Source organism: Lolium rigidum, chromosome 2, assembly GCF_022539505.1.
Source record: "Lolium rigidum isolate FL_2022 chromosome 2, APGP_CSIRO_Lrig_0.1, whole genome shotgun sequence".
Taxonomy (NCBI): Eukaryota; Viridiplantae; Streptophyta; class Magnoliopsida; order Poales; family Poaceae; genus Lolium; species Lolium rigidum.
In genome coordinates this window covers 38,276,546-38,291,779 of record NC_061509.1, presented here as the reverse complement: position 1 = coordinate 38,291,779, position 15,234 = coordinate 38,276,546, and the positions used below count along the sequence as shown (strand labels likewise).

The 15,234-nt window shown below is 45.0% G+C and overlaps 2 protein-coding genes and 1 long non-coding RNA gene across 3 annotated transcripts; all 3 read right to left on the bottom strand.

Annotated features, from left to right (window-relative positions):
* Window positions 1-323: 323 nt before the first annotated feature.
* Window positions 324-2,237, bottom strand: LOC124689536. Its single transcript, XM_047223053.1, has 2 exons — window positions 1,055-2,237; window positions 324-455 (listed from the first exon to the last, which is right to left on the bottom strand). The coding sequence occupies exons 1-2, from the start codon at window positions 2,235-2,237 to the stop codon at window positions 442-444; spliced, it is 1,197 nt and encodes a 398-aa protein (XP_047079009.1). The 3' UTR covers window positions 324-441.
* Window positions 2,238-2,462: 225 nt separating this feature from the next.
* Window positions 2,463-5,741, bottom strand: LOC124689535. The gene is made up of 2 exons (XM_047223052.1): window positions 4,463-5,741; window positions 2,463-3,294 (listed from the first exon to the last, which is right to left on the bottom strand). Exons 1-2 carry the CDS (start codon window positions 5,739-5,741, stop codon window positions 3,233-3,235), a joined length of 1,341 nt encoding a protein of 446 aa, XP_047079008.1. The 3' UTR covers window positions 2,463-3,232.
* Window positions 5,742-11,119: 5,378 nt separating this feature from the next.
* On the bottom strand, window positions 11,120-11,722 carry LOC124686263. The gene is made up of 2 exons (XR_006997768.1): window positions 11,480-11,722; window positions 11,120-11,180 (listed from the first exon to the last, which is right to left on the bottom strand). It is a non-coding gene; the product is annotated as an uncharacterized LOC124686263 (long non-coding RNA).
* Window positions 11,723-15,234: the final 3,512 nt, after the last annotated feature.

Here is a 15,234-nt window from a genome sequence, read left to right as displayed (position 1 = left end):
CGTATAGAACTCAACAGAACTCAACAGAAAGGATATAACAGGAGCTGTTTTATAACTCTAACAATTATAACAGAACACCATAGCTGCGAGTCAAAAGCCTTACAGATACCCAACCAGCCCCCCATTCCAGGTTCAACAAGACCACACTTGTTTGATTTCTCACATAGTTAACCACACTGCCTTATCTGACAAACAAATGCAACAATCCGTGCCGGATCTAGGCAACTAAGATAACATTCCAGGTTCTGTCATATCCTGCTAGATGGCCATATTACAGAGAAAAACAAGGCCATAGCATACCAACTTATTGGTCAACTGTCGACAACATCTCGGATCATATAAACATCAGCCTGACGCTCAGAATTTGTATCAGCACTATCTTGACAGTGGTCAATAAGCGCTTGAGCTTGCAGCACAGCCCTGTTTCACCATCTCCTCAGCCTAGTTCTCAACACCTGCACAAGATCTCAAGTTACACATATGTTCAAATTGCATATATTCAAAGCTTGAGGAGTAAAAGATTGGCCTCATTGTCGGGCAGAGTACTTGGTAAATTGGTTACGGAAAAAGCAGAATAGATGAGATGGAATATTAGGATTTAAAAGAAACCACACACAATACATGGGAAAACTAGTTTTTGTACTCAAACAATGGATTTTACGTGTTGACCAACATAATTAATTGTAGAAGTTGAAATAAGTAGCTAGATAAAGGCATGTCAACACAAATAAACAGATCGTAAATAGCTTGAAGGTTTAAAGGCCATCAAGAAATGGTAGCTTCGTGTTGCATTACTTCATAAACTACCTAGTAGTCCCCGGTGCTAAATACTATAAGATTGAACTCCTAGAACATCTTATATTTTTGAAGATCGAGACTGATAGTTGCCAAGTTTCTAGCTGAAGTCAAAGAGAAAATATTGAGGGGTCTCAGCAGCCACTATCAACAATCAAGTCATGTAAAGAAGAATTACTAATCACAATATGAACTATCAGGCTTCAGACAAACTATGTGATCAAAAAAGGAGATGACTAGGATGTGACAGAAAATTTACCACGTGGTATTGTCGGTAATGACAACAATGATGGAGGGAAGTTGCTATATGCGTGCAGGTTAAGGAAGCTAGACGTTGAAGAGTCGCACACCTTCTCAAGATGGAATGTTTTGACGTCCAGTGTGTAAAAGCCTGGCCCGTCGGATGAGCTTCGCAACCTAAAGAGGAGCAAGTACCTCTCAGTTGAACCTATGAGGTAGTGCCCACGACCTAGTGAGATTGTTTTCTCCTCCTGCCAGTGGCTCAAACTCCCAGCATCGTTTTGCATAATGCAATAGCTAAGGGTAGATCCGCTATCTTTAAGCATAAAAAACCCAGGCCTGCTTTTCCCTGCCTCCACCATGGCTATAGCCAAACTGTAAGAAGATTTGGCTTCAGGTGGGAGTTCAGCAATCGAGAACTCCATCCTCCGAGTGTCGAGCACCAGCATACTTGTTTCTGCGTAACCTGTCCTCCAGTAAAAGGATCCATACACGTATTGGCGAAAGCGAAACACAGTGTTTCCTAACGATAGCAAGCCAGCAAACAAATTATTGCAACGCTGGGAAGGAATGGCTCTCCATTGTCCAGTGCTGGAAGAGAAGACAAAGGCGAACAACTTAGTTTTGCAGAGCACCAGACAGATCACTCTGAACGGCATCTCTTCCGCAGCTGGTGCATCCTCATCGTCGCCAAGAGGGACAAGGAAGGTCTGGCACCAGAACCGTGGTTTTATTGGGAGCGGGTTCTCCACGGAAGCGGCTAGGTCATCTGGGACTGGGGGAACCAAGAGGTATCGCCGATGCAAGGGGTCACACACCAGCATCTCTGAGAAGATGGCTTCATCAGTCTCGGCGCTCTTGAGGAGGATGCGGCCGCCGCAGCTGTCCTGGACGGCCCAGGTGCAAGTGCGGGCGGGGAGGAATGAGAAGGAAAAGTCGGCGGCCAGAGCGACGGCACTGGCTGCCGGCGTAGAGGGGTGTGGTGGGACGGCGGGGTGGAACACTCGGTCGTCAAAGAAGCCAAGTAGAGGCGGGGCGTGGAGCTTACGAAATCGCCGGACAAAGGAGCGATGTGCGGCGACACGGCGGAAGGAGACACAGGCGGCGGAGGCGCGGAGGATGTCGGCCGGGGTCGGCAGCCGGAGAAAGATCTCCGCCAGGAGATTGTCAGGGACCGGCAGAGAGATTATTTCCTCGCCCATCTCCGACATGGAAGAGGAGAACCGGGCATTAGCGGAGGCCCTGTTCTCTGCAAAACGTGTCAGGCTGATCGCTCTGTCTGTTGAGTTGGCATTGGTAGCTCGCCTTGTTGCGACTATAGCAGCCACTGTAATGTGTTAATTTGTACGCGCTGCCGAGTCTACTTGATGTTGCTCATCCATCCCTGCACGTTGCCTCTCCATAGCTTCTTCACCTCCGTAGACTTTTTTTGCGAAGACTTGATAAACAAGTGCCAGAGAACAGGCACTACTCTTACACCACCACATAGCCGAGTAGGATACCTTCCACCAGGCCTTTGCAGATTTATATTTTACTCCAAGTGCCACAGAGAGAATTATATATGAGCAATTGGCCAAGCAAATAGTCTTATCTTTTCTCGGCTCAAATGTTTACCCAACGGATTGCCACACCGCAAATTGCTGAAATAGCAAGTAACCACGGTGTGATTGGCTTCAGTGTGCAGACATACATGTCTCATCGCCCAAGAACAAAAACGAAGAGCCCCCCAAGAAAATGGCATTACGTTGCTTCCAAAAGCGCCAGTGTAACTAGACAACCAGCATTGCGAGTGAAAAAAATAGGATCATGTTGGCCTTTGTCCTTGATTTCAAATACCCAACCAGCTCCATTCTCTGCACCTGGGTTGTGGCAATAGCAGGTACAACAAGATCTCACTTTGATTTCTTACAGAGTCTTAGTTAACCTGATGATTCCAAAGAAACTTAATATCATCCAGGCTCTTGCTACCTTATCCGACAAAACAAACGCGCCAATCACAGTCAGGTTGAGGCATACAAGACGAATGCTCCAGGTTTCTACCCTTCTGGGTGACCATAATACATACAACAGAGGCAAAAGCAGACCAACTTAGTGGTCAATTGTCTTGAGTTATGTGGCAGCCTTGGCACCATCTCAAATCATCCACGCATCAGACTGACCTTCAGCATTCGTGTCAGCGCTATTCTGACCATGGTGATTATGCGCTTGAACTTGGAGCGCAGCCCTGTTCCAGGGTCTCCTCAGCCTCGTTCTCAACACCTGCCCAATATCTCAAAGTTAGGCAAATGCTCAAACTGCTGATATTTAAGAGCTTGTGAGCAAAGTGGAACACAAGTTTGGCCTTATTATCATGCATTACTAGGTAAATTGCCTATGGGGAAAGCATGTGATGAGGCAGAATAGATGAGATGGAATATTAGGACTCAAAAAACCCACACACAATACATGGGAAATAACACTTTGAGACAACTAGTTTTACCGACCTCAAGTCCCCACTTGCTTTTATGCGATCACAGGTGTAAATTGCAGTACAAGTTGAAACACAAAACCAGACAAAGGCATGTCAACATAAAGAAATGAATACTAGAATAACGTAAAGACATAAAGAAATGCTAGCTTCATGTTGCAAGGTTCATAAATTAATTAACTATACCAAAATTCGAACGCCGACAATAAAAAAAACTATTTGTGTCCTCTATCTTCCTAGAAAAACCGATTGCATGAATGTGACATGTGCCTTGATTGAAGGACTGAAACAGCGGCAGGTGAGAAATTCAAACTGTCTAAACAAACATGTGTGTGCAGTTAATTTAAAATCAGACAGTTTCTTGCCATTTGAATGGCAAATCCATTGAGAAAAAAAAAACTCGCCACTTCTGCTCTGCTCATATCATTATACATGGGGAGCATTGGTGGCAATGGCTCAGCCTGTTATTTGCAACCATACTAATTATGCAGATTTATGTCAAATCAACATCACGAGATAAATTTATAGGTGCAAAGATGATTTGAAAAAAGACATCTCCACCTTCTTATATATATGAAAAGAAATGAAGGCAGGATAATGGAAAAAAAACTTGTATTCCTTATACGGTAACTTGGCCACAAAATTCATTTCTCGAAATCAGCTGTTGCCATCTAGTGTTCTTTTAAGATTCCATGAAACCTCCAGAATGCTGTTTATAGTGTGCAAGATCCTTTGTTGTACTTATCTAATTACAGTAAAATGGCAAAACGAAACAGACAAACAAAGTACATCACAATTATGGTCCTCAGCTTGATTAGCCTTACCACACACACATAAAGAGTAACAGCTACGAAATCAAGTAGACAAGAATTACAAATCACAAAAAATTAACCATGAAGCATCAGACAGGCTGTGTGATAAAAAAAATAAGAGATAACAATGGCACAGCAAAAGGTTTACCACTTGATATTGTCGGTAGCGACAACACTGATGGTGGGAAGTTGATATATGCATCCAGCTTGCAAAGCTTTGGAACATGGCACACTTGTTGAAGCTGGAATGTTTTGATATCCACTGCGAAAACACGAAAATCGGAAACTGAGCTTTGCCACCGATACAGAAACAAGTACCTCTCCGCTGTGCCTATGATGCTGAACAAGTACCCAGAACCCAGTGATACTGTTTGCTCCATCTGCCACTGGGTAGAACTCCCACCACCATCATTTTGCCTAGTGCTATAACTGAGGTTACACATGGCATCTGCAAGCACAAACATCCCAAGCCTGCCTTTCCCTGCCTCCACCGTGGCTACATCCAAGCTGTATCTGAATTCATGCAGGGGTTCAACAATGGAGAACTCCATCATCCCAGTGTCGAGGACCAGCATTTTCATTTCCATACTGCGACCTGTCCTCCAGTAAAAGCAGCCATACAAGCATTCGCGATGGTAGAAGATAGCGCTGCCTATCGGTAATAAGCCTGCAAGCAAATCGTTCCAGCTCCGAGAAGGAACAGCTCGCCACTGTCCAGTGTTGGAAGAGAAGACAAAGGCGAACAACTTGGTCTGGCACTGCGACATCCAGATCGCTCTGAACGACGTCTCTTCTTCGTCGTCTTCGCAGCGAGGGATGAGGAAAGCCTCGGACGAACTTGTGTCCGTCAGAATTGGGTCCTCCACTGTAGCGGCAAGATCGTCGGGGATTGGGGGAAGCAGGAGGAACCGCCTGTGCAAGGGGTCGCACACCACCATCTCCCGAAAGGGGATTTTGAGCAGCGGGCAGGTTCTGTCGAGGAGGACGCGGCCGTCGCGGCTGTCCCGGACGACCCAGTCGCGAGCGGGGGCGGGGAGGAAGGAGAAGGAGAAGTCTGCCGCGATGTCTGCCGGCGCGGAGGGGTACGGCGGGAGGGCAGGGAGGAACACCCCGCGTTCATCGAGGAAGCCGAGGAGAGGCGGGTGGTGGAGCTTGCGGAAGCGCCGGACGAAGGAGCGGCCGGCGGCGACGCGGCGGAAGGAGGCGCACGCGCCAGAGGCGCGGATGAGGTCCGTTGGGGTGGACAGCCGGAGGAATATCTCCGCCAGGATCTCGTCGGGGATCGGCAGCGAGGACGATTCCGGCCGCAGGCCGTGTCGAGGTAGCAACACGCGAGGAGGATGGGAATGGTGCCGCTGCTCGAGGACGGCCGGCTCCGAGGGAGGGTCTGCGCAGGACTGGCCCTGGTCCGCCGCGCCGCCGCCCATCCCGCCGACGGTGGTGAGAAGGCCACCTCGCGCAGCCTGGAAACCCTAAGAGCACTAGATGACCCGCTGCGCGGTCCGAATCTATATATATACCTAATAATAAAGAGAGAAGTGTTTCCGTGGTTTGGTCTGTTATTTACGTCGTCCCTCGGTTCGTTTCGTCCGTCGCGTTAGAATCCATGTAACATATGATGGAGCGCTGTCCTAAACGCACACGTCTAAAAGCTGTCTATGGATCCAGGCCTTGCCTGCTATATATATATGTCCGGCGTCCAATTCCGTCCCTAATCAACAGGTCACGCGTCGTATAAGAAAAAAGATCGATCGATTAATTGGGTCTCTAGCCAAAATAGCTCTAGGCGGAATCGATTAATTATTCACGTCGGGAGCTCGGGATCACGTCCATGGCAGCCCAAAACGAACCAGCTCTACCTCGGGGACGGGGCCACGGTGCGCGGGCTTGAGGAGAAGCTGAACTCCGCGGATGTGATCCTCTCGGTGCACGGCGCCAGGTTGAAGAACCAGATCTTCCTCCCTACGGGGGCAATGCTGGTGTAGAGATCGTCATTGTTTCGTCCGTCGTTCCGTTCACCTTTGAAAAAAAGTCTGCGAATCCCACGGAAAAAAAAGAGTTCGCGAATCGATCGGTTCCGAATACCCGTAGGAGCCCCAGCCGCTCACGTACGCGACCACGACCCCAATCGAATCCCTATACAGCAGCCCTCTAGAAAGTCAGCCAAGCGATCGAGAAGTCTCGCCACCGGTGTACTATCGAATCAAGTCGCACCTCGCCGCGATCTTCCTGAAACCGTGGCCGTTCCCGGACGCCCGGAAACCGTCGGAGAACCGACCGCTCACGTTCGATTCCCAGCCACCGAGCCACGGACGGCAAGCCAGCTCCTCTGCGCGGTGGCTCAGCTTCTCCTACAGGGCAACCCCGGTGCTCGGAGACCACCGCGACATACACTCTGGACATGGGCGTGGACATGCACTGGACGGATGAAGGGGTCGACGAGACGACGGAGTGGGATTGGCGCATACTTCGCGAGGTCATCGGAATATCCTACAATGGCTCATCCTCCGCTTGATATACTTTGTACTTCCCGCCTTCGCGTCGTCGGCTAGGACGGGTACGGGACAACGATGATCCAGATGGCCTTTGTGTCGTTCAGCCTCCGGGAGCGCGATGTCAGCAGCTTCGCCCAGACGGGCTCCAATGCGTTCGTGCTCCCCATGCTGTTCTATGTGGCCTGCATGCATATGTGTACTCGTCATGACGCCGATCGGCGAGTTGGCAGATCGAGTGGGCAACAGCTAAGTTTGCGGCCTAACCGGCCATCAGGGTGGCAGGCCCAGCAGAACGGATCTCTAATACCTGATGGCTAATGCCCCGGAAGTAGACAGCGGAGACTGCTTTTGGTGAGTTAAGCACCTTGCCTAGAACTGTGCACACTGCACCGGCAGATCTCTAGGCATATTACCTGATGAAATCTTCTGAGACGAAGACACTGGCGGTGCTGTTGGGTTTGGATCGATCTGCCTTTTGGTATGCTTAGTATTTGGTATATTTTTCACTATCTCATGTTTTCGTTTCTTCGAAACAAGAATCTGTCCTTTTCCAGGTATCAGGCTACAATAGCCGGAAACTGGTGCCATCGGGCCTTCGTTTACAACTTTCTCTTCGTGCCTTGGGTGTGTTCTTCTATCCGTTTTACTTACAAGAAAAGATAAGGTGTGAGCTAATCGCTTACTAGCTCCGTACTAGCTGAATCATCTTGGAAGGTTTTCAGTTCACCATAATTTATAACGAGATAATAAAAGCAAAAGCTCACACCACCATATATGTTTTGGAGACTTTTCTTTTCCTAGGGTGCTGTCAGCGGGGGTGCGACATTGGCACATTGTTAACAACGTTCTATATATTTGCATCATAGAGAAAAATATTGTGCTTCAAACATTCCTTAGTGAGTGGCGCAGCTTGGGCGGCGGAGCTGCAAAAGGAAGGGCTATGCTTCTACAAATATCACACGTGTGCTGCTTTGACAGTCTACTTATGTGGCAGAGTTGCAAACGGCCATCGTCGATGATGCAATGATGGTACAATAATATAAATCGCTTGCTTCAATTGTTTTGCGGTTCTGCTATTTTAGTATAACTTTTTGCTACGAGGTCTCCGGCGATGTCTCCAACGAGGACAACTTTTGCTACATAGCACAAAATAGTTTTTTTTGTTACAATAGTTTTTTGGTACGATTGTTCTACTCTATATACCTAATAATAAAGGAGCTAAGGTTTTTGCCAAAATTTTCGTCCAACTTTTATTTGGACCATTTTGCCTTCCCACCAAACCACATAATACACAGAAATACCACCGTACCGGTTCGGTTATATTTTCGGCCGCTGTAGTCCCTGCACTGCCGACGGCGCCTCGTTCCCCTCCGCGGAAACTTCCGGAGACCCCACCCCACCCAACCCCGTGTGTCGTGATTCTCCTGGACTCCAGTCCGACCCAGATTCCTCCTCTCTGACGCACGCCACCCATCCTCTACTATTAAACTCCCATCGATCTATCCCTCCGTTCCACTTCCTCCTTCCTTCATCTTCAAGATCTAGGCGTTCAAGCTCGGCTGGCACCGTGTGCACGTTCCAGGGCCGCTCCGTTTGGCCGTTCTCGGCGGGAATCCGGCGGGTCTTCGCAGGGCCCGGTGTTTCTCTCCTTGGCAAGCTACGGAATTTGGGGATCAATTTGGATTTGCGACACTTTTTTTCGGAAGAATATTGATTGGTTCTCTGGCCTGCTCTCCTTCGCAAGCTACAGGATTTGGGAATCAATTGGTATTTGTGACACTATCCTTCTCCGGGTGAGTTGATTGATTCGTTCTCTGGTCTATTCGTTGTGTGCGCCGGTGGATCAGAACGTCCCCGGAAGAAGCGCCCTGTCTCCCCCAACAATTTCTACGAGCGTTGACCAGAACTAGCCTCACGTGGCCTGATCCGGGAGAACACCATGAGCTGCGGTGAGGCAACAGCGTCAGATTCAACCTCCACCGCGATCGGCGCCATTGAGGGAGACGATGCTGGGAGGGCCAGAGGGAGCCGCGCCGTTAGCTCGGGGAACAAAAGAGAACACCATAGATGTGGAGCTCCTGACCCTGTACGCACCTGGCCCCTGTACTGATTCTTTGTGGGTTGACAAAGTTAAGTGTGCTCCTCGCCCTTCCTAATCAAACTAATTAGCCCTTGCACACCTGGCCGCCATGGAGAATAACCACGCGAGCTTCCTGGACAGTATGATTCTTCTTGACGTGCAAAGCTAGCACTGGAAGCAGCTTTGATGTCCAGCCACTTCGTGTGACCAAACGCGGTCGACGACGCCGGCGTGGAGATTGGAGAAGAACCACACGAGCTTTCCTGGACAGTATTCATCTTGCCGTGCAAAGCTAGCACCAAAAGCAGCTGCATTTTTTTTAAAAGCTGCTTGATTGATTCTGATGCAGAAGTGCAAGTTGGGCCTTTAGTTGTTATTCTTTGGTTTTGTGTGCAAAGGGAGATTCCCACACAATTGTAACATTTGCAACGACGGGAAGTACATATGCATTTGGGTGTGAAGTGTTACTGTCCATTGTTATGTCAGCCCTCAAATCCTGAAGTACCAAGGTGGCCGAATAGGTGGACGCCAGGCATTTAGATTGAATTTTTGTTTCGCCCAATGGTACTATGATTAACTTTCATTTATTCTGTTTTGTTCATATAAATTGATTCCGTGCATTTGTCTCTTTATTTTTCTATATAGATATTCAACCGCAAACATTTACATTCAGTTACAATAGGTGAATCAGTGAATTTAAGATTATCATATGTGGATTTGGAAACAAATTTTAAAAATTAAATAATAGTAGCTGAAATATAAAAAAAATCAAAAAGTCCAAAAAAGGTACTACGTCCTGTTCAAAATAATTGTCCTAAAGTAGATGTGTATAGACATATTTTCCTGTGTAGATACATCTATTGTTAAGCAATTATTTTAAACTGAAAGAAGTAGGTCAAATAAAAAGATAATAAAAATGGCCGTGGGGATAGATACTACAAAATTTTGAAACCGTTGGCAGAATATTATTTGTAAAAAAATCATTTGAATTTATGTCTTAACAAAATTTAAGAATAATGTCCACTATCATCAAATGATTGTGGTATTAAAAGTTGGTATAGTGAGATATTTTGCAATCTACTATTATTATAAATAGGAGAAAATAAGACCATCGTCGACAATGGTGATAAAGAGGAGAATTATCAACACAAATGGTTTGTTTAGGTACTTTCTTACCCGGACCCGGTGCAACGCACGGGCACTTCTGCTAGTTTAAACCATAAGGATCAGCTTATTGTAGTCTTAACAAAATTTAAGAATAATGTCCACTATCATCAAATGATTGTGGTATTAAAAGTTGGTATAGTGAGATATTTTGCAATCTACTATTATTATAAATAGGAGAAAATAAGACCATTGTCGACAATGGTGATAAAGAGGAGAATTATCAACACAAATGGTTTGTTTAGGTACTTTCTTACCCGGACCCGGTGCAACGCACGGGCACTTCTGCTAGTTTAAACCATAAGGATCAGCTTATTGTAGGATCCGAGCGAAGCTCTGCCCCTATCGCCGCCTCTATGGTGAAGGGAGGGCCGCTGGGTTGGCTGGCCATCCAGGCTGAGCTCCATAAGAATCCAACGGCATGCAGAAATGTCCTCGACAACACCTTTGTCCTTCTTTGGCTACTCCCTCTACCCCTATTCGACAGTTCCTTCCGCCTCTCGTACGTCCTCCTCTTCCTCTTCTGACCCCTTAGACCCACCCAATATCCTTACTGTTAGGGGTGTGGACCAAACATATATTAAGGAAACTAAAGAACATTTATTTGATACAAGCGAAAGAAATATTAAATAGAATAGCAAACATTTATCAAGCAAAGTAACAAAACAGCTGTCGATTTTATACATATACATTCAACCATTTTTCTTACTCAGTGAATAGTCGTGGCAGCAAGTACGAACTAATTTATACATAAATAAAGTAGACCAGCAATATCATGGGTACAAAACATTACTTAAGGATACTACTACCATAGGTACATTATAGAACTCAAATGATGGTACTTATGTGTGCATTCTCTGAAAATGTTCTCAAATTTATAATGGAACATTGAAACCCTTCTGGAACGATTCTGCAGGAATTCGCTAATCATCCACTTCCAGATTAACACCTGTGTTGTAGCGTTCCATCACTGTGAATGGCCCAAACTCTTCTGCCTCTGGATCCATCACCGGTTAACAAAAGTCTGGAGCTACATACAATAATAGTTGAAGGAACAGATCTTTACTGGTGAGTCCAAATAACACTTCTATACTCGACGTCTGCCGACGATCCTGGATGGTAACCATCTGTATCAAACATGCCGAAAGGGGTAAGCAAATCTTCAAGCAGGCAAACAAACAACTATATCCATCAACTTACGAAGATGGTTTGAGAAGGTGTCCCTTTAGCCCAGCATAAACTGACAGTAACATGTGTATCTAAACACATAAGTCATGTTCTAACCACTATAATATGTAATTCTATAGACAAAGAAATATGAAATACAAAACTAAGATATTTCATCTCAAATAGATGCTAAAACAATTCAAATGCAAATGCTAAAACAATATATGGAGAAACAAAGGGTGAACAGAACACCCAGTACCTGTGTTTCATCAAATGGCAGTGGGCATTAGAAATGTCCCTCTGCTACTGGTCACTTTTCATCGAATAAAAAAATCCGTTGCGAAATTTTGCACCAAGGTAAATAACTTTCAATGTAAAACTAACTCAAATAGTCACAAAACCTGTCGTAATAACATACTTTATTTTATAGGGATAAATCTTCTTCCGGTAATTGTTTCACAAAAATAGAATGCAGAAAAAACTTGAATAGAACAGAACCATCTCTCTTTCTTTGGTTATTTAGTAGTAACCTCACCCTGAATACTGAAGTAATGCATCTAGAATGCACGAATAACAGTGAGAAGGACTGGAAACATGCATAGCTCAATTTTGAATCATCGTGGGGAAAATAATTCGTTACGCATATTATATATATAAGAAGGTTCCCTTTTTTCTCTAGCCGAAATTGTGTCACTTATACACTAACCACAATTTATTCATCTCCTGTGAAAGTCTACATTTATTTAGTTCCCTAGATCTATCTCAAAGTCTCACATTAACATGACACTACCTACTGCTACGGTCTGATGACACTATAACTGAAACCGTGTGAGCTCATATGACCATAATCCGAGAAGAGCGTGAACAATTGTCCATGAACACCTGATGAAAAATGATACTTGGACTAATAACTCCATTTCCTCATTCCCATGGCTGCATATGGCTGCCATGGATGTTGGATTAACAGTAGTATAACTTCATAAACATTTTTTTCTAGGATTAGCGGAATTATCTACCAAGCTCGTTTCTCAATATAAACATTTTTCTAGGATTAGCGGAATTATCTACCATGGCTGCATATGGCTTCCATGGATGTTGGCTGCAATTGACTATTTCGATTTAGGTAGCTTTGTATACATCATGAATTCAGATTACAACACGGATTCAAGTTAAATGGAACAAGAATGTGTGCCTCATTCTTTTTCTATCTTTGCTCGCATCTCTCACATTTTCTGAACAAGAAATGGTACATCATCTCTTGGTTGCTTTGGCCTCTAATTTTCTAGCGTTAAGAACACAATCAGGCAAGTAATAGTTCTTCATGAATGCTCATGCTGAATCAGCCTAGAAAAATTAAAGCATTCAACACTGATTTTCCTCAGAGAAAAAAAATACATTTTGCAAATAGACATAAAGAGGTGCTGCATGCAAGATTTGTTCCTTAGGGGAGGGATCAACATACATAAGGCAATTAGTTCATCACTAAATTATGGAGGGAAGAAATACGTCAAAAGACTGCAGTTTGGTATACTGATTAGAAGTGCAACACAAATGCAGGAGTGGGCTCGTGACAAACTAAATATCGCATGTGATGTAGAAAGAGAGCTTCCACAGAGTGACTTACCAACGCATAAGAGAGTAGCCACACATGCAATCTTTGTTTCACAATAACAAACAGCAAACAAGTAACAGAAAAGAAAAGAATGTTCAGTAATTAGTCTTCTGAATATTTAGGATCTCCAATATTCAGCTGAACGTAACTCAATAAGCATTGAACATCTCCACACTAATATAACCTTCCTTGCTGCAACCGCAAACATAAATTGTGCGAAAAAATATTTGGCACAAATGATGCTGCAGCATTTAAAGAAAAGGGAACTGCCATTTGAGTAGAATCCATTAATTACATGCGCTGAATCTAATTCAGCTAGTGAAATGAAATAGAAGCCTTGACATCCACATATATATAATCTGGTGTTTTTCTTATATAAACCACTTTGACTACCACTATGTTCCATTCTTTATTGGCACACACGCACATGTATGATATGTGGTAAAGACACAACAACAGAACACCAGATTCCCAAAATATCATCATGGTCACACGTTATGCCCAACTGAAATAGTATGAATTTCCTATTATTTAAATTTTCAAAAGCATATAATATTTTCAGTTGAGAGAGCTCAAAAGAGCAAGCCATGCTTTTGCCGCCTTTACTAATTTGTTTTATAATACTATAGCCAGTCAATTATACGCTCAAGACAGACACATCGCAAATATAATTGACAAAAACACAGTATATAAGGTGAGATCAAACCAGCAAGATTTTAGCAACACAGATAAATAACAAATTTCTATAGCAACTGGTAAGTACCATAACAAGAAAAAGAAAGTGACCTCACTGGTAACCACACTAACGAGCTGCTTTTCGATTTCAATTTGCTCTTCTGTGGCATCAATATACAGTGTTCTTCTAGTTGCAGGATCACCCGGGGCAAGGAATGGCCTGAAAATGAAGATGAAGATGATGCCTATGATGATAAAAAAAATACATACTAAAATACACAGGCTTAAGGAGTCCAAAATGTAACAATCATACATAAGAGATGTTTGGATGGTATCAGCGAATGGTATATCTCTGATGTCACACAACACAAATGGAACGATAAAACAAGAATAGGAAAACAGAGAAACTTACAAAAGCAGGAATTTGGTTTATGCTTCCGATTTAGCACAATCAAAATGGGACTTGATTTTACTTGCCCTGGGCATACATAAGAGTACAAACCTGTAGACGAGCTCCAGAATTGGCATAAGTTGAGAGGAATGGAGAAGCCACCCGTGTGCAGACTGGGCACCACACCGTCGCTGCCGGGGAAGTCGTGGGTGAAGGTGAAGAAGATGAGCAGAGACGTGGGGTGCGCTCGGATCCTCCACTCACCTCTGCCTCATCCGGCCACCAGATCCTAGATGGAAAAGGGAGAGATGGGAAGGTCAAGCTAGGTTTTGCTGGCAGCATCGCCAAATTCTAGCAGCAAAAGCAAAACAAATAAAATCAAACATCTGCCGCTACTTCGTGGAACTACTCCGGCCATGCTGCGCGTTACCCCATATCTCGATTGGAGGAGGGATGTGATGGTGCAGATACCAGGAAGTGGGAGAGGAAGGCAAGGAAAAAAACGTACCGACCTAGAACTTGATCATGGTCGCTGAACCTTGCCGTAATGTGCTCCTCCTGCTGCTCTCCACCGCCGCGTGCTTCCTCTCGCCGCTCGCGCCGCGGGCTCCTCCGGGATGCTCCTGCAGCGCCTCCTCTCAACACTCCGATAGCTCGCCGCTAGGAACCTACCGCGCCACCGGCGCTCGCCGCTAGGAGCCTTCCGCATCGCCGGTCTCTTCCGGGACGAGCTCATCAACGCCTACTGTCGCCCACCACCGTGGTCGTCCGTACCGGCTCCGTCTTCTCGCTGGAAAAAAAAGAAGAAACACAGATTATGCAAAGAACTGGAAAATCATCGCCAATAATATTTGCTCACTAACGAACTTACCAATTATTAAAGCTCACTTGCACCGTCTCTTCCTGAAACTCATGTTGATGGCTTGCCCTCTCGGTGAAGTATGCCACAGGGCATCAGAACACCTCCTCCGAGCCAGAGGATGCAACACTACAACTGAAAGAACATAATATGAAGTAGTACATGTGCTGACATATTTCAATAAGATAGATGTACAGAAAAGGCCAAGATCAGAAATAATATATGCTCAATAACTCCCTTCTATCTATATCCAGAGAAAGAAAGTATTGTATAGGAGATACCATCATAATGAAGAATGTTCAGGCAAAACGTAATTAGCAATGCATCACCTATGTCGTTCCTACATGCTCAATGAAAGCAATGTCTGTTTTTCACATTTACAAAATGCAACCCACACAAAAGTATACCACTAAGAACAATTCACCCAAATGGAACACCATACCTGCAAAATCTGAAGGTCTTTCTTCAACTCGGGTG